General features: G+C 40.4%; 1 protein-coding gene across 1 annotated transcript; it reads left to right on the top strand.

Annotated features, from left to right (window-relative positions):
• Positions 1 to 960: 960 nt before the first annotated feature.
• On the top strand, positions 961 to 24,288 carry LOC124143020 (transcription initiation factor TFIID subunit 5-like). Its single transcript, XM_046511803.2, has 19 exons — positions 961 to 1,080; positions 2,338 to 2,450; positions 4,619 to 4,697; positions 5,903 to 5,981; positions 6,689 to 6,812; positions 7,254 to 7,372; positions 8,738 to 8,815; positions 10,771 to 10,874; positions 11,177 to 11,268; positions 11,498 to 11,617; positions 13,992 to 14,137; positions 14,880 to 15,017; positions 17,402 to 17,483; positions 18,329 to 18,440; positions 19,311 to 19,424; positions 19,651 to 19,705; positions 21,500 to 21,622; positions 22,273 to 22,369; positions 22,899 to 24,288. The coding sequence occupies exons 1-19, from the start codon at positions 982 to 984 to the stop codon at positions 23,014 to 23,016; spliced, it is 1,992 nt and encodes a 663-aa protein (XP_046367759.1). The 5' UTR covers positions 961 to 981; the 3' UTR covers positions 23,017 to 24,288.
• Positions 24,289 to 24,498: the final 210 nt, after the last annotated feature.

The raw sequence follows: 24,498 nt of genomic DNA, 5'->3' as shown, positions 1-24,498 counted from the left end.
CTCTCTCTCTCTCTCTCTCTTTTAAACAAGCCAACAAGGTAAAATAAATGACATACCAAACAAAACAAATATATATTGTTTTGAAATGCACCTACAAACACAACTCCAGTCCCCCCACACGTCTCCACATTACATATTGAATAACGCTATGGTGCTTCCTTCATTCATCCGGGACATGGGTGGCCCAGTAGAACAAGGCCCCGCACAGTCGATGTGCAGAGTTGCGTCTCTTAGACGTGCCAGAAACCTGTGATCGTGGGTTCGAATCTGAGATTATGTTTCTTGGTTTGTCAGCACCATTCACCCACAGGAACTCGTTATTGGTCAGTAAATAAAAATATATACCCCCTCTATGTAAGAAGGGAATAGGGGGTATATATTTTTATTTACCGACCAATAACGAGTTCCCGTGCATTCACACCCTCCCCAACAACGGTCGGTGTTTAAGTATAATCTCAAAAACTAAAACGATCCTTTCACACAACCAGAGATCAGTTATGGTATGGGACAACTTGTGGCAATTTGCTGACCTATAAGTTTTAGTGATTTAGATTTCACGCTTGATGTACAGACATTTGAGTTTTATCCCGGTGTGGAAGGGAAATCCAAAGTAACTCAAATCATCCCCAACACTAACAAACAAAGAATCGTAATCAACCTTTAAATAATAAATCCTGACACGACAACTGTTCCATCCATCGATTTGTAACTCAGGATTGTTTGTATATACAGAGACCATATACCGATATATCGGTAAATGGTCTCTGGTATATATAATAGTATGTGTTTGGAAAATATGATATCCAATTTCCAGCGTTTATTTTTGGAATTTTAAAAAACTTGAAATAATCACTACGTCCATTTAGTTTATTTAAAATAGGCAATGCAGATATTAGGATGGCAATTCTATTCGCCCTCAAATACAAACACGCACGTTTGTATTTACTCCGTACCGACCGGAAGTAAAAGAGTGCTTACCAAATGGCGGACCCGGCAAGTATGGAGGACGCTAAAGTTGATATATCCGAAAAACAGACGTTACTCGCAGTGTTGCAATTTCTCAAGAAACACAATCTAAAGGTATATATTATCTTTCAAATGTTAGGTATTTTTTTGCATGCTCTGTTTACCATTATGTGCCCGTAAGAGCAAGTTACATTCGCTAATATGTAGCCTACTTCCGACAAAACACCAGTCTTTTGAGAACAAGGACACTATGATCAGCTGACATGTCGAGGTTGTGGCGCGCATACAACGGAATAAATGTTGATGTCGGGTATGACAGCTTTCTAAACTGTTATGCTGTCTATCAGACTCATTTATGTGCTATGTGGTCCCATCTTGCGACTGTCATGTCGATAATCCTTATTAATCATAATGATTTTATGTCTATGATCAAGTCGGGACGCCACACTAGATTTCAATGCTGCACTCAGAGTACTGGGCGTTTGTCATGTGTACCGCTACTGTCTTGTATCGTAATGATTTGCTATTGGTTTTGAACACGTCCATACAACTTGTATATCGACAAAACATCTCAAAGTTTTTCACCTAATGTAGTTTGGAATTCATTGACATGAACATGATGAAAGGATCTAACCCACTCGGCCAAAAGCTATGGGAGCCGTGCCCATTTACAATTGTCAGAGGGGTACACAAAGTCTGTGATCTAGACTACCAGTTGTCAGACTTTCACTTTTGTGGAAGCCTCGGTGACTGATGGTTTAGATCACTGACTTTGTGTGCTGGTGATTAGGTGTCTCACTCTGGAGTGTGGGTCTAATCCTGAAAGGGACTCAACCTGAAACGTACTACAATCTGTACTTTACTAAGAAAGTTTAATCCCAAATATAGCATTTGTTACATTTGACCACTGTTTATAGGTTGTTTCAATAATAGAACATTGCCCAATTTCACAAAGTGATTGTAGTTCCACAAATGGGCTCACTCTAATACCCTACATAGATCTGCCACAGTCGTAGAGCTGCTACTGCTATGGTCACTTTGTGAAACAGGTCCAGTACTACATACACCAGTAGTCCTTATGCAAAGATAACTTCATGATATATTATGTTTAATATAACTATTCATTTGTGAGGCATTGATATCCAGTTAACATGGTTAACTAGTGCTTTGTTAACTAGTGTAATCAGTGCTTTGAGTCTGAGTAATGTCATGACAGACAAATTGATCAAATCTCTCCACGTCATAGGCCTACTCAAAAAGATGTGTTTTCAGTTTATTCTTAGAGTTTGCAAGTTCCTGAATTGAGCAAATATTCAAAGGTAGATTATTCCACAGATATGGGTTGGGTATCTAATTTATGTCTTGTTCTAGGAAACAGAGACTTTGCTAAAGAAAGAAGCCAAAGTCAGTGATGAAGAGTACAAGACAGAAGACAGTGGGCCAAGCGCTTCAGAAGTCTCTCATGCTTTAGCAGCTTACAAGAGGTTGGTAGTTTTTTCCATTCATTCATTTCAAATTTGTATGTGCTATACCAATATATGTACAGTTTAGTCTCTCTTAAAACGTGTACATAATACGTGATCAGTTTGATATAGTATTAAGCATGCTGATAGGAACTGTGTTGACAATTCTCGCTATTCCATCAATGATCATACTTCACTTGAAGCAACTGATGACATTGTGTCAGTGTATAGTTTTTAAGTTTGAGTGATTTGCCTTCATGCTGAACTTTTAAGTAACACTATCCATGATCGTGATAGTAACTGTGTTTACAGTTTGTTTTAATGGGATAGAAATAGGTTTTAAACCAACATGCATTATTATCAAAATGTAGAATATAGATGGGAATGTCGGACACTGTCACACAGTCATTGAAGGAAATACTGGTTCAGTCGTGCCCCGCTTATACAGTCTTCAGATATCCGGATTTTCATTTCAAAATGAAATAATTACTATATAAATTTACCCGTATATATACGGAAATTCAGTTTCCGGAACCGGATGGTCATTTTCATACACAAAACACTGAAATGCACACAAAACTGTCTCACTTACCCGGACAATACACTTCCGCTGGTGGTAATCCTTCCGCTGGTTGAATCCTTTGATTCGTGAGAAGTCAATTAACCAAGTGACACTGAGTTACGTTTGAGACGAGCTTGTTTATTGTACATGTAATCCCTTTCGATAAATATGGCGTCTGTGGAGGTCAGAGGTCAAAGTTGTGACTTCAAATTGTGAGTATGGCCTGTCAACCAGCGAAACGTAAGTTACAGCACACGAAAAAAGGGAAATTTGTCTGTTTAAGGAAAAACACCCGTCAGCAAGTTTTGAAACCATCAGTAAGCATTATGGCACTGAATTTGGACATACCATAGGAAAATCGACAATTGGTGACATTTTAAAAGACAAACAGAAGTGGCTAAATCTCCCGGAAAATTCAAATGACTTATCACGAACCCATGTAGCAAAACACCAGAAGATGGAAGATGCATTATATCTTTGGTTGTGTGACATGACAAGTCGTAATGTCCCCGTTAATGAATAAAGATTGAGTGGATGTATCTGTTTGCTCTGTCATCTGTCATGAGTTGCATAATTGAAGGGAAGTAACTCTTCCAGTAAGAAGCTGGTTTCAGTTATATGGAAATTCGTTTATACGGATGAATTGTGAAATGACGCAAGTGTCCGTATAAACGAGGCACGACTGTATAATCATTCCCTTAAAGGCCCAAGTAATTCACCCATGGGAGAATATTGTTAGCCTAGCCCATGCCTACCAAGTGGAGGGGTGACTGCAATAGGAGCCTGGTAGAGATCTGTGCTTTGGCCATGTGGCTGTGTAGGCATGTGCCGTTTGTCATCGAATGGCACTTCTAATGTAAGTTTAGTGGAGTAAAGAAATGATAAAAAAATTGTGCAGGATATTTTCCTAACAATGGTTGAAAAAACATTCAAATAATTGGATATTGTCAATAACTACAAAATATCTACATTACACTCTAACAATAAACTTTGAGTATGTATTTTCTTTTACTATATCAAATCTGCTTTAGAATCCCAGTATTTGAATGTTGAATCTATTTAACTTCTATTACATTCTTTTCATTTCTTCATTTTTATAACTATCTTGCATGCATTCTGTATATTAATGTAGGACATCTGTCTACATTACCCTCCAAGACACGGCTGTGTTTACAGTCCTTGGCTACATCCTTCACCCCTCCCAACTTTTATTGATGGACTCGTCAAACATCAGAAAGTTTGAATTTCTTGAGAAATTTCAAATTACTTTTCAATATATCTATTCATGATTGCTATTTGAAAATTCTACTTATAGGCTGATTTACTCTCTGAAATCCCTGGAATAAATGATGCAGTTTAATCAGTTTTGTTTTGCTTCGCATACTAGCATCTCAAAGGGCATATATAAACATCCTTAGGAGCTCCCTATGGCACACTTGAAAAAAACTACTTGTCTCTCCCTGTGATGATATTTATCCTAGTGATGACGATCCCAGCATCTATGAAGATCTGTACACTCATGTTACATTTGATGATGTAAATTACTTGTTTTAGTGATGACGATCCCAGCATCTATGAAGATCTGTACACTCATGTTACATTTGATGATGTAAATTACTTGTTTCAGTGATGACGATCCCAGCATCTATGAAGATCTGTACACTGATATCAAAGCCTTCATTGATTCTTGTCTTGATGTACACAAGGTAACATTCTGCTGTTAGTTTCGTGGGATTACTGTAAATCTTGAAATGAATGCATCTCCAAATGAATGCGACCACCCAGCCAGCCCCAGTGGAATTACTAGTGTATATAGAGGAAATGGCTTCTGTGCTGTTTACAGAATCCTTACCTTAATCCAACCTAATCCCATCCTTACCTTAATTCAATCAAACAGCTGATAGCACCGCTTGTTAGCGCTGTGTATAGTACTTCCGTAAAAACAATACATAGTGTTTTCCTAACAGATAATTTTTTGTTAATTCTGACTGGCATTAAGGAAGTTAAAGGGACATAACTCTTGACCCCAGCAGTGACAATTCACAGGTTGTCCATTATGTAAGTTCTAGTGTTTCAATGGCATTGTTATATACTTGTTACAAGTGAAGTGAGGCCGTCTTATTGTTTCATAGTCATTTTGAGATATAAATGGGATGTTTAATCAACGCGAGCAAAGACCACTCACTTTTTTCGCACTTAATTCACCTCACAGTATTTGTTTCATTTGGGTCATTATTTGGGGGTCAGTTTTCTTTTAGTGAAATCATGCAGGTTGTTGGAGAGGATTTGGACATTGTCCCAGATGATATTGTGATTAGGACAGTTGCTGATATGGTCCCAGATGACTGATTTACTGTCTGATTTGATGGCTGTCAAGGCTATTTCATCCCATCCGCCTGCTAAGAACTCATTAAGCAATAATCACTTATCCTGTTTAATTGGCTTCCACCTATGTGTTCTCTGTCCATCGTGTTGTGACAGTATTATCCTTCTGTTGTCATTACCTACTCATGTTATCCCACTCATGTATACAATTGTTGTTATTGTTAATCCTCTACTGTTAATAATCAACCTACTATAAATGTTCTGTACAATGTCCCTCATTCAACCTTGCTTGACAACGGTATAAGGATCTGTACTGAAACGTTGCTATTACAGTATTAAAGAAGTTGTTATCCATAAATTGTGTCTACTCTGTCGTCCTTCAACTTCTTACTAATGCCTATCAAACAATTCATTCACAAAGTGTGTAAGAATTATGTATTACCCTCACTCTCTCTTGGGAAATACAAGAATTCTATCACTCGTTTCGTACAATCAGAATGACACACATGCGAGTGTAATAAGCTCTTTCTTTATATGTCCATAATGTCTGCAGTGTTTTTTAGTTGCTGTATGTTTATGTTTTCAGGTGGAGTTGGCAACCATCTTGTATCCAGTATTTGTACACATGTATCTGGAGCTTGTCTACAATGACCATGAACGTTTGGGTAGGCTTGTGGTTATCTCCCCTTAGTTTAACTGGCAAATTGCAGCTGTGTCGGTTGTGGTTCAGTCTCATTAAAATCAGGTCTTAGTTATCGCTAACGCTAAACAAAGAACTGAGGATGTCCAATCTTTCCATTACGGGTCACGCCAGAGTGGTAAAAATCTATGACCTGAGACACAGTCAGCTTCCCTGATACATCAACTAAAACACTGTTATAGGTGCCTTAACACTTGTCGTTAATGATAGCTGACTACTGATGTCCTTGGCCCTATCCCACAAACCGATATTAGCGTGAACAGCTATACTTTAACATCAATTTATAGCAGTTGTAGTGCCACGATCACTTTGTGGAACAGGGCCTAGTACCACTGTTTGAGGGATCAGCTTCTAGTACATGAACAGAAGCATGATCTGTATTTGCCTCTTAACCTTATCTTAATCCACTGTTTAAGATCCAGGTTAGAATAGGTCTTCAGCAGCCCATGCTTGCTGTAAGAGATGACCATGCTGGTTGTAAGAGGCAACTAATGGGATCAGGCAGTCAGACCCCCTGACTTGATTGATTGTATCTCATTTGCGTGGGTCGATGCTTACGATATCAATCACTTTATTGTCTGGTCCAGCCTCAATTATTTACAGACCAACATTGTTGAGATTGGCCTTATACAACAAACAAACAACCTAATTGGAAATATCTTTGTAATTCAGCGAAGAACTTCTTTGGAAAGTTCTCGCTGGACCAGGAGGAGTATTACAAGGAGGACCTGATGAAGCTGTCTACTGTGTACAAGAAGGAGCACATGGCCGGCAACCAGCTGATGGATAACTTCAAGTATGTTGCCGGCCTCCATTTTATGTGTTGTACAGTTTTATTTGTAAACTTGTAAGGGTGTGACCATCATATCCAGGTTAGAACAGGCCCTTGCATTCTACGTTGGTCCTAGGAGGCAGCCTGATAATTCAGGTGTTCAGACTCTTTGACTTTGTTGATGGAGTGTCGTATTGGCCCCGTCGGCAAGGATCGTTGCTCATAATGTCAATCACTGGATTGTCTGGCCCAAACTTAATTATTTCCAGGCCACTGTCATATAGCTTGAATATTGCTGAGTATGGCATTAAACAACAAGTAAAGATAGATAGTGTCTATACCAAATGTATGGCTAAATGGTTACTTGGTTGGTGGTTATATGTGCCTTCAAATATTACCAGGCTTAGAAGTTTAACAAAAATGCAAATTCATTTGTAAATGAGATGTTGCAAATGTGTGACACAGATCCAGCAAGTTCGTCATCCGGATGTCACGTGACTCCTACACACACCTCAAGCGCCACCTACAGGAGAAACAACTCTCTCGGCTTCTCAACATCATCCAGGAACATCTCTTCATAGACGGTCAGCTACCTACCTTCTGTTCTGGCTAAATATTTGACAAAACACCATTAAAGGGGGACTAGGCACAGTGGATGTCAAGCAAGTTTCATTCAAGTCATTCAAACATCACTTTCGTTGTTGTCATGAACATTTTTAATTATGGGATGTAAATCAATCTAGCTGAATCTTATTACAAGGAGAAAATGTCTGAATTCCACACCCGGCTCTAATTACAACATCTTGACCTGGACTTCAGATTGAATCAGAGCATGGGGCATTGTCAATATCAAGTGTCTGACCAAATGGAAATACTGTAAATCATGAAATAAGTGCAAGCATGAAATTTATACAAAATGTGTGAGTGTCCCTTGTTAGCATAAATAAAGTGACACAGTATTATCTGGACATATTGGAGTTTATGATCACATCAAGTTCCCTCAACATGTCGGAAACACTGACTTTCTTAACAAAGCTCCCAGTAATGTTTTTGAGCTCTAGATTTAGTGCTTCTAACCAAATATTTCTTTAATTGTGGTAAGTTTGTGATATATGTTGATCAAGCAGTTTATACATTTATTAATATAAGATGTAGATCCATCTCATTCTACCGTAACCGTGTAGGACGACATCTGTCTTGGTAACCTTATAATTACAAGCATAACAATACACTGCTCGCCCCTGTAGTAAACATGCCCGGTACAGTAACAGCAGTTGAGGTGAATACAATAAACTGCTCAGTTATGTTCAGAGGATTGTGTGAAATCAAGCAGGAGAACTTAAGCTTGTGGAGAAAACAAACAATATTATTCAATCAAACTGTAACACTTTAAACAGGAAGACATGTATTTACAACTGCCAATAAATTTTGAAAATGTTGACAAATTCTGACATGCAGCGCACCAAGCAAGCAAGATGGTTAATGAAAATGTGCTTATTTAGTGCTTTTGCTATACTTTTGTATTTTTTCTGATTGAAGAATTATTGTCTATAGATCCCTGAACATGCTGATTGTTAATCTCACTGTCATGGTTATTACTTAACACTTCACATATTCAATGATGAAGGTTCTTCAATTATTTTGTTATTTATTGAAATTGTGATAGCTAAAGCTCTACCATTTATCTTAAGTAATTTAGTCATTTCCCTCAAAGTGATGATTTTGAGTTTTTAGGGGATTTATGACAGAAGTATTTCATCTGCAGAAGTGATGTTCTCAAGGTTAAGAAATCGGAATAAGCTTGAAGAAGGGAGACAACTCATGCTGGCTAAAGTTGACTGTTGATCTCTTCATGACAAAAAATATGTAGAACTTGTGTGGAGGTGCTCACGATCAGCCAGAGTGATGTTATTGTTGTCGACAGTGTATGATTTACTGCCTTGTTTCAGTGTTTGATGGGATCCCCCGCAACAAGCAGCAGATTGATGCGTCCAGTGGGGGTCTGCTGGGGGAGTCGGACCGGGAAGGTTGGTCATTCTCACTGTACTGATACTCACAAATGGGATGAATCCAACATGTATTCAGTAACAGTAACCCCAGGGGATTCCAGGAGCAGATGGGTGCTCATGCAGTCGACCACCATGTTCATAATTACATTGAAACCTTTTTAAACTTGAACCCTGTTAACTTGATGTTCAAGACAATGCAACCTTTGTAACAAATTTTATCTTGTATGTATAACTCACTGTGTTTTGATGGCCCAAATGATTTCTAGTTTTCTCTGCACTGTATAGGGGCGGTCGGGTAGCCTAGTGGTTAAAGCGTTCGCTCGTCACGCCGAAAACCCGGGTTCGATTCCCGATATGGGTACAATGTGTGAAGCCCATTTCTGGTGTCCCCCGCCGTGATATTGCTGGAATATTGCTAAAAGCGTATCATGTATCACTGTATCATGATGTGAACACTGTATCAAGACGTTGACACTGCTAAAAGCGGCGTAAAACCATACTCACTCACTCACTCTCCACTGTATCTTGATGTTATCACTGTGTCTTGATGTTAACACTGTATCATGACGTTGACACTGTATCATGATGTCAGCACTGTATCTTGATGTTAACACTGTATCAAGACGTTGACACTGTATCATGATGTCAGCACTGTATCTTGATGTTAACACTGTATCAAGACGTTGACAATGTATCTTGATGTTAACACTGTATCAAGACATTGAGACAGTATCATGATGTCAGCACTGTATCTTGATGGTAACACTGTGTCTTGATGTTAACACTGTATCATGACGTTGACACTGTATCATGATGTCAGCACTGTATCTTGATGTTAACACTGTATCAAGACGTTGACACTGTATCATGATGTCAGCACTGTATCTTGATGTTAACACTGTATGTTGATGGTAACACTGTATCAAGACGTTGACACTGTATCATGATGTCAGCACTGTATCTTGATGTTAACACTGTATCGTGATGTCAGCACTGTATCCAGATGTCAGCACTGTATCTTGATGTTAATACTGTACCAAGATGTTGACACTGTGTCATGATGTCAGCACTGTATCTTGATGTTAGCACTGTATCTTGATGTTAATACTGTACCAAGATGTTGACACTGTGTCATGATGTCAGCACTGTATCTTGATGTTAATACTGTACCAAGATGTTGACACTGTGTCATGATGTCAGCACTGTATCTTGATGTCAGGACTGTATCTTGATGTCAGCACTGTATCTTGATGTTAACACTGTATCAAGACGTTGACACTGTATCATGATGTCAGCACTGTATCTTGATGTTAACACTGTATGTTGATGGTAACACTGTATCAAGACGTTGACACTGTATCATGATGTCAGCACTGTATCCAGATGTCAGCACTGTATCTTGATGTTAATACTGTACCAAGATGTTGACACTGTGTCATGATATCAGCACTGTATCTTGATGTCAGCACTGTATCTTGATGTCAGCACTGTATCTTGATGTTAATACTGTACCAAGATGTTGACACTGTGTCATGATATCAGCACTGTATCTTGATGTCAGCACTGTATCTTGATGTTAATACTGTACCAAGATGTTGACACTGTGTCATGATATCAGCACTGTATCTTGATGTCAGCACTGTATCTTGATGTTAATACTGTACCAAGATGTTGACACTGTGTCATGATATCAGCACTGTATCTTGATGTCAGCACTGTATCTTGATGTTAATACTGTACCAAGATGTTGACACTGTATCATGATGTCAGCACTGTTCCTTGATGTTAATACTGTACCAAGATGTTGACACTGTATCATGATGTCAGCACTGTATCTTGATGTCAGCACTGTATCTTGATGTTAATACTGTACCAAGATGTTGACACTGTATCTTGATGTCAGCACTGTATCTTGATGTTAATACTGTACCAAGATGTCGACACTGTGTCATTACTCCCCTCTGATGCTCCAGCCAACAAGGTCAAGGTGTACTATGGGTTGCTGAAGGAGCCAGATCTCAACATCCCCCTGGAAGAGGACGAGGACACCACAGAGGGGGAGGGGGACAAGCCAAAGGTAGGATGCATACATTCTTTGTTTTGTATAACTCTTATAATCATTATAAGGCTGCATCCGATTGGTTGTCTTGTAACTTTTAGGGCATGTGGGAAACACAGCACATTGATCTATTAAACCCTGTACTCTTAGTGCAGCAATTGCATCATGCCAGTAAAGAATTCCTGTACCTCGGGCTTGTATTCAAGATTTACCCTCATTACGATCAACTGTATATATGTCAGCGCTTTACCAGCGTGTTACAGTTTTATTCTGAAATTCATGTAAGATGTGAAACTTAAAGGGATTATTCATTTTTTCAGAAAAAGAAACCAAAAAAAGACCCTCTGTTGATGAAGAAGTCCAAAAATGATCCCAATGCTCCATCCAACACAAGAATACCACTGCCCGAACTGTAAGTTTAATGTTACGTAAACCTTCATTTTTGCCTACTTCCTTTTAGTTATTTTCAGTTCCGTGATAAAAGAGTATAAACCTTTTGATCATGTTGATACATTTGAATCATATATTTTTTATATATACAGAGAGTTATGAGCTGTTTGTCAGGATATGTATGAATCTGGTGTTGTTGGTGATAAGAAAAAAATAAGAAAAAGATGTGACTTTGTGTTTCTCTCTTTCAGAAAAGACATGGATAAGATCGAGAAAATCAATGCATTCCGAGAAGCCATGAAGAGAGTGAAAGTAGATCGAGACCATATGCCGTCAGTGTGTTTCTATACACTGCTCAACTCCTGTCAGGGGTAAGTGACCTCCTAGCCCAGTAGTACAGCCGGACACAGTAGGAAGTAGATCTAGGCAATGTTGGTATAACATGTGATGTAATGATATAGAGAAACTCACCCAAGTGTCTTTTTACATTAAATATATCAACGTGAGTCAATAAAAGAGGTTTGCTGAGGAGTTTAAGACTTTTACCAATGACTGTTGATATATTGCACATAAAAAAAGAGACACCTGTGTGAGATTATGTTTATCATCCAAAATCATTCCTTTTCAATCAACTTTTTCAGTTTGTAAACTGTAAGAATCAGTGTCTTGGTTGTAAAAACTACAGCTAACCAGCTTCAGTGGCAGAAAGATGAGTAATGTAATTTGATAATGACGTCATGGTAACCGAGGTATCACTTGATATTACTCAAGCTGTATTTCCTGTTGAAGCCAGTTTGGAATGGTAATGATAAGTACCATGCATCCGGAAGACTGGGGGGATTCAGGGTTTTGAAGATTTGAAGGTTTTTACAAGGGGGTCGCCTTACAGGTGGGGTGCTCTATAGACGACGATATACAGTACCTTGTGTTTGCGTAAGAGTCAAGTAACATAAGGTTCTAGTGGTGATGTTCTGTGACCTGTTTGGTTGTAAAGTGTGATTGCTTGTTTCCATGCTTCTACTTCCAGTAATTGGTTGGCCTTGCCCAGTTGTGAAATGTCTGACTATGGTGTTAGCAGCATTCACAAACACACACCTGGACAACAGTAGCCCAACAAGCGCACCCTTTGCAATGTTCGAAATAAGAAGGAAAGTCAATGTGTCATTGAAATAGGCCTAAGGCTTAGACTAAAAAAGTAATTTAATGGGTTCCTAGATTCAAATATAGCCGGGTGGTCCAGAACCCTAGCGTCCCCCTTGAATTTTCTCCTGTTGGGATTCTAGGTTAGAATGGTGTGTTATACAATGTGACTTGATGGATCGGGTGGTCAGGCTGGCTTACTTTGTTGATTGCATATACTCGCTCCCCGACTACGTGGTTATTTACAGCCTACAGACATGAAGTCTGAATATGTTGTGTGTGATGTAAAACAACAGACAAGACTTATCTTTGTGTACACCCAGGGTGTAATGACATCAACTACTGCATGTGCATATTCCCCATTGCCTTGTGAGTTGTCAGTTCAACCATGTCCCAGTTTGTAATGATAACATCAGTAAATATAAGGTGTAGGGCTAACACCCAAGAGTAATCTCTATTAGCAGTGACTAGTTTCGAGCTGGATCACTCTCATCAGACTCTTGTGTAAACAAGACGGCACTTCTGCATTAGACTCAAAGAACACTTTGCCGACATCAACTACCAAAGAGACAAATCTGTCGCTAATCATTTCAACTCATTAGGACACTCCACTACAATATCAAATAGAGACCTACAATATCAAAAAGAGACCTACAATATCAAATAGAGACCTACAATATCAAATAGAGACCAACAATATCAAATAGAGACCAACAATATCAAATAGTGACCAACAATATCAAATAGAGACCTACAATATCAAATAGAGACCTACAATATCAAATAGAGACCAACAATATCAAATAGAGACCTACAATATCAAATAGGGACCTACAATATCAAATAGAGGCCTACAATATCAAATAGAGACCAACAATATCAAATAGAGACCTACAATATCAAATAGGGACCTACAATATCAAATAGAGGCCTACAATATCAAATAGAGACCTACAATATCAAATACAGACCTACAATATCAAATAGAGACCAACAATATCAAATAGAGACCAACAATATCAAATAGAAACCAACAATATCAAATAGAGACCTACAATATCAAATAGAGGCCTACAATATCAATTCCTACAACAGCTGAAAACGGACCCTGAGTCAGATCTGAGCCAGCTAGATGCTGATCCACCGAACTAAAATGGTTCTTTGATCTCAAAACTATCCACCCACTCTTTCACTGTGCATGCTTTTAGTAAGTTAAACTTGTTCGACTGCTTGTTTGGACAGTGTGAGCTTTGTGTTTTTAGCCAACAGGCGGAAGACACAAAATAAGGTACAGTCCTTAATTATAAATATCAGAAAACATGCCTACATCTCAAGAGTTTGGGGCGATACAATTATTACAAACTTCTCTGGTGTTTGTACTCTTTTAGTTTGGCAAGAGTGATTCTACTCTTACAAACAAAATATTGCACAGTTTGATTTGGTATAATGCTGAGGACAAATTAATACTACTGTAAATTGTTTACTGTTCAGTGTTGTCCAATCACAGCTTTCAACCACTGTTTGTCTAATCATTTAGGCAGACAGGGTCCCAGTCAGTGTGTCAGTATACTCTGTGTGTATGCTTGTCATCCCTGTGTTGTGCAGTGTGACGTGTATTGAGGTGTCAGAAGACTCCAGTCTCATCAGTGTGGGCTTCAATGATTCCTTCATCCGAGTTTGGTCCATCACGCCTGACAAACTCCGCTCTCTGAAGACTCCCACGGAACTCGAGATCATAGACAAGGAGGCTGGTAAGTGGGGAATGGAATTATAATAATTTATTTAAAACTGTTTGATTTAGCCCTTATTTGTTTGTATGTAGCTCATTTCTTTGTAGAGGATCTAGAAACAGGCTTTCATCCCTCACTCCATATGTCTATCATGTTCTTTCCAGAGCTTGAACTGGTGCCTTTTGTTAATCAGGATGGTTTGTAATTATTTTTTTTGTGTTTCCAAGGAAACAAATTGGACTTGGGTTCAAACAAGGGCTGAGTTTGTTACCATGCTCTAACTCTTAAACCGTTCTATATGTATTGATTCAGTGGATTGTCTTCTCCAGACTCAATTACTTCAGGCTGCCATACCGGTAATATAGCTGAAACATTGCTTAGTGCTTTGTTAATTAACATACAAACATATTTAAAAGAGGTGTGGATGTCAATGACTTTATCATCTTGCTTTTACATTGGTTTGGAATGGTTTAAATGAAGGTCATTGTCATATTTATAATTTAGAAAAATTACATTTGGAATTCTATTTTCATCTATTGAGGATGATAATTTTTATTTAATTGACTTGATAATTAAGTTTGAGGTTGAGTTTGTTTTGTCAAATGCATAAAGGTTAATTTGTTCTTGAAATTTTGAGCTTTATCATTCAATTTTTGAGTAGCCTATCTTTCATCTATAATTAGCAGCATCTTTTATACATGCTGGGTAGGTTTCTGAATGTACCGTTTAGTTGTGTATGTGACCATGCTGTGTGTTTGTACAGATGATGTGCTGGAACGTATGATGGACGAGCGGTCAGCGACAGAGATCAAGACCCTATGTGGTCACAATGGCCCTGTCTACTCCATCAGCTTCAGCCCAGACAAACACAACCTTGTCTCCGCCTCTGCTGATGGAACCAGTGAGTACCCCCAACCCCTTCCCTGCCAGCTCTTGCAGCTGATTGTAGCAGGAAGTAACACAAGTACAGACACACCCACACCCACACCCACACCCACACCCACACCCACACCCACACCCACACCCACACCCACACACAACCTTGTCTCCGCCTCTGCTGATGGAACCAGTGAGTACCCCCAACCCCCTCCCTGCCAGCTCTTGCAGCTGATTGTAGCAGGAAGTAACACAAGTACAGACACACCCACACCCACACCCACACCCACACCCACACCCACACCCACACACAACCTTGTCTCCGCCTCTGCTGATAAACCAGTGAGTACCCCCAACCCCCTCCCTGCCAGCTCTTGCAGCTGATTGTAGCAGGAAGTAACACAAGTACAGACACACCCACACCCACACCCACACCCACACCCACACACAACCTTGTCTCCGCCTCTGCTGATGGAACCAGTGAGTACCCCCAACCCCCTCCCTGCCAGCTCTTGCAGCTGATTGTAGCAGGAAGTAACACAAGTACAGACACACCCACACCCACACACAACCTTGTCTCCGCCTCTGCTGATGGAACCAGTGAGTACCCCAAACCCCTTCCCTGCCAGCCCTTGCAGCTGATTGTAGCAGGAAGTAACACAAGTACAGACACACCCACACACAGCTTGTCTCCACCTCTGCTGATGGAACCAGTGAGTACCCCAAACCCCTTCCCTGCCAGCCCTTGCAGCTGATTGTAGCAGGAAGTAACACAAGTACAGACACACCCACACACAGCTTGTCTCCGCCTCTGCTGATGGAACCAGTGTGCACCCCAACCGCTTTCTCTGCCAGCCCTTGCAGATGATTGTAGCAGGAAGTGACACAAACACAGACACACCCACACACACCCACACACCCACCCACCCACACACAGCTTGTCTACTTCCAAGTTTATTGTATAGATTCAGTTTGTTTCTATGGTTCTAAGTTTGCTGAAATACTACTTATTACACCCTTACTTTACTTGGATTCATTTTATGTAGATGCCCTGTACTTACTGCATCCTCAATATCTCTGTGAAGATCTGGTATAGAATTTGTCTTCATCAACCCATGCTTGTCTCTTTCCGTGAAGATCTGGGTTAGAGATTGGTCTTCACCAACCCATGCTGGTCTCTTTCCGTGAAGATCTGGTATAGAATTTGTCTTCATCAACCCATGCTTGTCTCTTTCCGTGAAGATCTGGTATAGAATTTGTCTTCATCAACCCATGCTTGTCTCTTTCCGTGAAGATCTGGGTTAGAGATTGGTCTTCACCAACCCATGCTGGTCTCTTTCCGTGAAGATCTGGTATAGAATTTGTCTTCATCAACCCATGCTTGTCTCTTTCCGTGAAGATCTGGTATAGAATTTGTCTTCATCAACCCATGCTTGTCTCTTTCCGTGAAGATCTGGGTTAGAGATTGGTCTTCACCAACCCATGCTGGTCTCTTTCCGTGAAGATCCTGGTTAGAGATTGGTCTTCACCAACTCATACTTGTCTCTTTCCGTGAAGATCCGGGTTAGAATTGGTCTTCACCAACCCATGCTTGTCTCTTTCCGTGAAGATCCTGGTTAGAGATTGGTCTTCACCAACCCATGCTGGTCTCTTTCCGTGAAGATCCTGGTTAGAGATTGGTCTTCACCAACCCATGCTGGTCTCTTTCCGTGAAGATCCGGGTTAGAGATTGGTCTTCACCAACCCATGCTGGTCTCTTTCCGTGAAGATCCTGGTTAGAGATTGGTCTTCACCAACCCATGCTGGTCTCTTTCCGTGAAGATCCTGGTTAGAGATTGGTCTTCACCAACCCATGCTGGTCTCTTTCCGTGAAGATCCGGGTTAGAGATTGGTCTTCACCAACCCATGCTGGTCTCTTTCCGTGAAGATCCTGGTTAGAGATTGGTCTTCACCAACCCATGCTGGTCTCTTTCCGTGAAGATCCTGGTTAGAGATTGGTCTTCACCAACCCATGCTGGTCTCTTTCCGTGAAGATCCGGGTTAGAGATTGGTCTTCACCAACCCATGTTTGTTGTAAGTGGCGACCTACAAGATCGGGTGGTCAGGCTCGCTGACATCGTTGATGCATGACATCATATTCAAATTGCGTGGATCAATGCTCATGATGTCTATCACTTGATTGTCTGGTCCATACTTGATTGTTTGCAGATTGACAGCCTTTGGCTGGAATATCGCTGGGTGTGGCGTTGGAACAACAAACAAACAAACAAACAAAACATCTTTCTGTACTTGAATTCATTTTATGTAATTGGATAGCTACAACAAAGTAGAATTTGTCATCTTTTGCAATAAATACATTATATATTTACATTATACATTATATGCATGTTGTTGCACTACCATTTTCAGTTCGCCTGTGGAGTTTGCAGACATGGACCAACCTGGTGTGTTACAAGGGCCACAACTACCCTGTGTGGGATGTGAAGTTCAGGTAGGCAATCTGCTCACATTCACCTGTAATGGTATTTAACCTCTAGCACAATGCCAAAGTAAATTGTCAAATCTGCTGATGAAATCTTAACTTCACAAGAAATATTTTCCACAGAAATATGTTGGCAATAATTTTGAAATAACAAGAGTCAACATGACTATGCCTTATGAACTTATAACAGTGTATAATTTGTATAGTTTGTCGTTTAGCACTGCACAGCAGAATGATGTCAGACCGTAAATAATCCACAACTGTGAACAGTGATCAACAACTGACCACCCAATCCATGAAATGCCTCTTTTGATCAACATAGGTTGCTAGGAACCAATTCTAACCCAGAAAGTTTTCAAAAATTGTCGCCTATTGTTGTGACACATTCTAAGTTAATAATGCACAGTTATGTTGACTGGGGATTTGTTTTAGGTAAAACAATATGCATTGTAAAGAATACCTGGGACATTTATGAAGATCATTCAAGTACACAGTCAGAAACCAACCCCACCCAATGGGGACCAGGGGTAGAATGTGGATTACAGGGTCATAATCAGTCCCCAGCACCCTATGCTGGTCGTAAGAGGCGACTTTATGATTCGGGTGGTCAGACTTGGTGAATTGGTGAAGTGTGTGCAAACTACCCCAATGGTGTGGATCATTGCTCATGATATCAATGACTGGATGTTTCTGGATTAAAACAGGCTGTTGTCAAGTTGCTGGAAGAATGCTTAGTGCAGAGCTGAACACACACATACATGAGAACACATATGGTCCAGTTGCTGGAATATTGATCTTTATTTATGCTTCCTGTTTTGTGTTTTGTCTGACAGTGTTGGTGTTTTGTTTTCCAGTCCCCATGGCCACTACTTCGTGTCCTGTGGACATGACCGGACAGCCAGGCTCTGGTCAACTGACCACTACCAGCCTCTCAGGGTATTCGCAGGCCACCTCTCTGATGTGGATGTAAGATCAGCTTGCTTGCTTGTATACACTAGATATGAGTGTCTATACAGGCATTAATGCACCAAGACGTGGGGTCATAGAGATCCTGCAGATAACAACCTAAAATGGCATTTGACCTATTGCACACATCTCATATGGTGAATAAAATGTTATTTATCCAGTCAAGTAAATCTATATTTCAAGTTTTCATTGGTTCAAAACTCTTACAATTACGCTACATTTTGTAGAATAGTCCAATAGTTACCTTGGTGCATCACTGTCAGTGTTTGAAATGAAAGTTAAGCATGTAAAGGGGTCCTTTTCTTTACCCTAATGTTAACAGTTAAGATTTCGGGGTCCTAGATTCAAATACCATGAGAGACCACAAGGACCCCAGGACTCTGACTCTGAGAGACCCGTGAAGGTCCAGGGTAGAATAGGTCTTCACCCAAACCCATGCTTGCTGTAATAGGGGACTATGCTTGTCGTAAGAGGCGACTAACGGGATCGGTAGGTCAGGCTCGCTGACTTAGTTGATGCATGTCATATCCCAATTGCGTGGATCAATGCTCATGATGTCAATCACTGGATTGTCTGGTCCAGACTCGATTATTTTCAAACCAATCTGACTCGGAAAAGAGCCATTGTGTTTGTTACAGTAACTGGAGAAAAAAAAGGTTCCCAATACCCAGTAGTTGTGTAAAGGGTGTTTAAGATCAGTTTTGAGTGATCAACATGGTGGCTCTCATGTTTCCTGTCTGATTCTGTGTCACTGTGCTCTGTTGCTCTCACTATCATCCACTTGTTGGTGTGGCCAGTGTGGTACAGGCCACATGATGTCCCTGTATTATCGCCAACAACATTCTCTCACTTCCATGCTGACTATTACAGAGTGTCCAGTTTCACCCAAACTCCAACTACGTTGCCACGGGCAGCAGTGACAAGATGGTGCGGCTCTGGGACGTCCAGAGTGGAAACTGTGTCAGAGTCATGTCAGGCCACAAGGTAAGCACAATCTGTCTCTCTGTCTCAGTCTAATATATAACTGTTGTCTTGATAAACCGTCACAGAAAATAGTTTTGATACTCTTGTGGACAACAGCTCTTGGATTTAGTGTGCAGTACCTTTTACCAGTATTAGTTTGTAATAAGTGCCTTGGTACCGTTTATTAATTCATTGCACTCATATGAAAGTTTTGTGTACAAGATCCCGGTCTGTTTTCTCGTTCCAGGGAGCAGTGCATTGCCTGTGTTTCTCCCCTGATGGTCGCACTTTGGCTTCATCAGGTAAGCAAATAGAACATTACAGCAAAAATTCTTCTCGATTAATTTCTGCATTCTCGAACTATGCGAATGGCAGTCGGAGGAAACATGTCTCCAATACAGTGTTTGAGATTGCTGCCCACCATCTTCTTTTCCACCTTATGTCACTTTATTATTGAAGCTGTGTGTGCTCATCTACATTTTTGCATTGATTCCAAATCTGTCCTTGCTTCATTGTGAGGCTTGAAATATCATGCATCTGACGCTTCCTTCATTTTAAACATCATTGTGAAGCAACCATGCCCAACTTTACAATCCCTACAACGGACAAGGGATCATGTGTTTGGTCACATTGAGAGTACAACTTTGAAATATTGGTATTAATGTTATGAGACATGTTCAATGTGTTCAAATGCCTGACAGATGTACATGGCTGTAACCATGGTAATGAGTGAAGAAGGCAGTTGTGTCCATCAAGATGAAATCTAGCTATAAGGAAATCTGTGATCCAAGCTGAGTTGTTCACCATGTGTTTGTTGATTCCCAAGTTGACATGCTAAGGTTAACCCAGAAATCAGTACGAACAGAACTATATTGTGAAATCAGTAAACAACCTCACGTGATCAATGGATAATTAAGACATTTTTATTTAAACACACTAGATCAGGTCAAACATGTGCCAGCAGCAATGTGTAACAGGCTCTGTTACAAAAGTCAGTACACACACGAATGTCCAGAGTTTGTCACGGTCGAATGTCTTGAATGAGACATGTGCTCTGTTCTTGAATCCAGTAAACGTCTGAAAACCGTCAAAATGATTTGTTACAGTTTTGTTCATTTCTTAAATTATGAATATTGTGTGTGGCAAAAATCGCCCTTGTCATACCTTGTCCCAACTGTACACCTCCTTTGTAGATGAGAGTAGTTATTTCTTTACCATGAAGGATTCTGGATGGGAACAGAGACTAAGCACCATCTAGACCTGCTCAGAGGCCGATGTCTGCAGCAATGTCTGCAGCAAATATTATTTAGAATTCCCAAATTGTAATGACAAAAATCCTGTTATTGTAGTGATATCACTAATAATTGGTATTATGGTTTAACAGGGGAGACTTGTATTTCACTGATAACTTTTGTTTTTTGATTTATGCCACACTGAGCAATATTCTACCTTTATGGCAGTAATTGAGTCTGGACCTTACGATGTAGTGATTATCCTTCTAAGCACTTGGGATGCACTGACATGAGGCAACCAAGTCAGCAAGCTTGACCACCCGATCCCATTAGTCTCCTCTTACAAGCATGGATTGCAAAAGACCAATTCTTACCTGGATCTTCATAAGGCCACTGATAACTGGGCTAATAAATATGATGAAGAGGAATTACAGACTATTGAATCGAATGCAATGTTAAAATACCTCTGAATTTAAGAATATATTATAAAATATCCAGTTCATAAACAACATAGCGTCGACTGATTTTGGTCGACTGCAGGATTTGCAGAGCATGTGAGCCGTCAACTGGGCATCGACAGATATTTTTCAAATATTTTCATGTCTTTAATAAAGGTGCTTAAGTTGATGCACTTCATGAGATAAGACCCATTGTAGAATGATAACAGTCTTGAATATCGATCAGATCGTCTTGACAGGGTGCCGCCATCCTGTTTGAACCTGATTGGCCATTAGGAAGAACATAGAAGGGACATAACTCATCCTAATAACCCTAGTTCGGTAAGGGTGGAAACTGGACTTTTACAGTCAGTTAACGACCTTGCCTCGGGAAGATGGATCAATCCCTGACCTTTGTGTGTTGTAGGTGTGGACCAGGTGGTGACACTGTGGGAGCTGGCTAGTGGCACGATGCTGGCACAGATGAAGGGGCACACAGACAGTGTGTATTGCCTCTGCTTCAGCAGGGACGGGGGCATCCTCTCATCAGGTGAGTTGTGGAGAAAATATGCTGTATCAGGAACTTCCTGTCTGTGCTTTTTGTGTGCACTGGTGTGACCACTGGTGACCATAGGTTCATAAAACAAACATGGCAACACCAGTGTTAGATGACCTGCCACAGTGTTTACCTCTACCGAATGGTAATAGTGGTCATCCACAAAGAATCTCGTCTGTCCTTCCTAAATTGTACTATCAGATTTATGTTCATTTCAAATTGACCATACTATATAAGTCATCATGATATGAACAGTTAGAGTCTGTGTGTAAGCTCTCTTGTTGGGGGCACGGGTGGCCCAGGTGTCTAAGACGCCACAATTTGGTGTGCAGATTTACGTCCTTTGGGCATGCCAGAAAGCTATGATTGTGGGTTTGAATCCGGGGTTTGCCCCAAAATGTTTCTAGGTTTGTCAGCTCCTGCCTGTGCCTGGTAAATGTCAAAGACCTGCATCACTTCGGGTCTTCCTCCCACATTACGCTGACACATCGTGATATAACTGGAATATTGTTAAAAGCGTCTAACACACTCACACAAACTCTCATGCTCTTCCCAGTAGGTGCTCCTGTTCTTATTCTAAGCCAGATTCATAACATAGTATCTCTATGTGCTGCTCCGTGGTAACATGATGATGTTATTTGCAGGTAGTCTAGACAACACTGTACGAGTGTGGGACATCAAGAAGGTCTACGAGGAGCTGGACTCTGACTCAGACGCTAACATTCCAAGCACATTGCATGTGTACGTCCCACTTCAATACCAATTTTTTGATACAGTATATATTTATACACACAACTTTCCAAACAGAGATTAATTTACTTGTCCTATTAGCAGTTTATTTTCCCAATAACATGTTGAAGTTGTAATAGATTATCTCATAAACTGTGACCCTTGTTGTCTGATAACTTTGATAAATGTTGATCGATTTGGACCTCCATAATTCCAATTTACCTGTTACCACAGCTCATTGTTAATGATGTGATCACCTTTTTGAGCAGGATATCCTCTATTGAGACCATTTAACTGTCATATACCTTTTTGTTGCTGTGCAGCCTTAGCCTTGAATGTGCCAATTTTGAATTAGAAGTTTTGGGATGGTAGGGTAGCCTTGGGATTAAAGTGTTCGTTTGTCTCCTCGGAAACCCTTGTGTACAATGTGTGAAGCCTCCTCGTGTTGTGACCTGCTGTGATATTGAGGGAATATTACTGAAAGCTGTTAATCTCTCACAAGTACTCACTCACTCACTCTCTCTCTCACTCTCTGTTTCAGCAATGACAGCCCAAGTCTACTTATAACTACCTACAAGACAAAGAGCACACCCGTGTTGACCCTCCACTTCACTCGACGCAACTTGCTGCTAGGCAGTGGGGCATTCTCCATCACTTGAACCTGGGCACACAAGGGTCTTCTGATGTCTCATGATGGAGGATTGTCTGATTGCTACTGTGATGGTCTGGTAAAATAGGGCTCCACAAGAGTCAACCCAAAGAATCAGTTGGTCAAACTCAGTGACTTGGTTGATTTCATGGATCATAACCGATAGCATGGATCATTGCTCACAATATGGATCAATGGATTGTCTGCTTCAGACTTGATTACATACAGGCTGCATCATATAGCTAGAAATATTGCTCACTGCAGCGTTAAACAACAGACAAATACTTTGATGGCTATTCGTTGAGCAGTCTTTGTCTTGGATCGGAATAAAAACCAAAGTAGATAGAAGGAGGAATCATCACAGGATCTGTCACCTGAACACAGCTGGAGATGCTGGTCATCTCTTGCATGGTCTCCGAGGTAGCCAAGTGGGTCAAGCGTTCACTCATTTAGCATTTAGCTAATGGTGTGGGTTCTATTCCCATAATAGGTAGAATGTGTGAAGCCAATATTGAAATTTCACTTACTAAGCTGATAGTGCTGGTTCTATTCCCATAATGGGTAGAATTTGTGAAGTCCATGTTGTTGCAAAAGGGGCACAACTTGAATGGATGCAATGTATGTGTTGTCACTCACTCTCACGCTGTTGACTCAAAAATAGAATCATCCCAGGCCCTGAGAAGGGGTGTAGAATGTATGGTCTGAAAGTCTGAATGGTTACGCATGGGAAGTGCTATTTCATGTAGATCGACTGAAAGAATGCAAGGACTGTTGTGTATGATGAACTATTTGATGCTGAAGTGTTGAGGATCTCCAGGCTGCACACTTCCAGGTACATTTTACAAGAAGGAACATTGAGGAACGTGTAGTGCTGCTTCACCAGCAACAGAGATTGTTTGTGGGTTGGAAAATTTCTGTGAAATTATTCAATCTACCTTGTGACCTGAGATCCTCCACTGTCATTTCAACTAAGCAGTCTTGGTGCTGAGATGATCGTATTTTAACATAGACTTACGGGGAAACATTGATCTTCGTAGCACGAAGATCATTTTGCGGAACAGTGCTCTAATATGTTTCAACATTTGTCACCTCGGTACCAAGCAATATTGTAATGCAGTAGGAAATCAACAGGACTTCCTTAAGTTCGCGATGATTGTGTGTATCTCCACATTATGGCCTGATGTAGAATGTCTGGGAGATATTGCCATACCCTCATTGTTCATGTGAAGTACATATATTGGTGAAACTGCCTATTGACATACGAATAAATATTTATATAAAATCTTGTTTTGTATCATTGATACCAGCATACATTTGTGGTTCATGGTAAGAAAAAATGTCCATTTTACAATTCTGGTCTAAAACCCGGATTACGTGGGAAGATCATGTGGACACTCCTGCACTGTCTGCTCCAGGGCCCATCGGTCCCCAACGAAGTCTGCGGGCAAATTATCAACATTCTACGGTAAAATGACCAAAATTCTGAGGCTAA

The sequence above is a fragment of the Haliotis rufescens genome, unplaced genomic scaffold (assembly GCF_023055435.1).
Source record: "Haliotis rufescens isolate VD_foot unplaced genomic scaffold, xgHalRufe1.0.p SCAF_4, whole genome shotgun sequence".
NCBI classification, from domain to species: Eukaryota; Metazoa; Mollusca; class Gastropoda; order Lepetellida; family Haliotidae; genus Haliotis; species Haliotis rufescens.
This window is presented reverse-complemented; position numbering and strand designations above follow the sequence as displayed.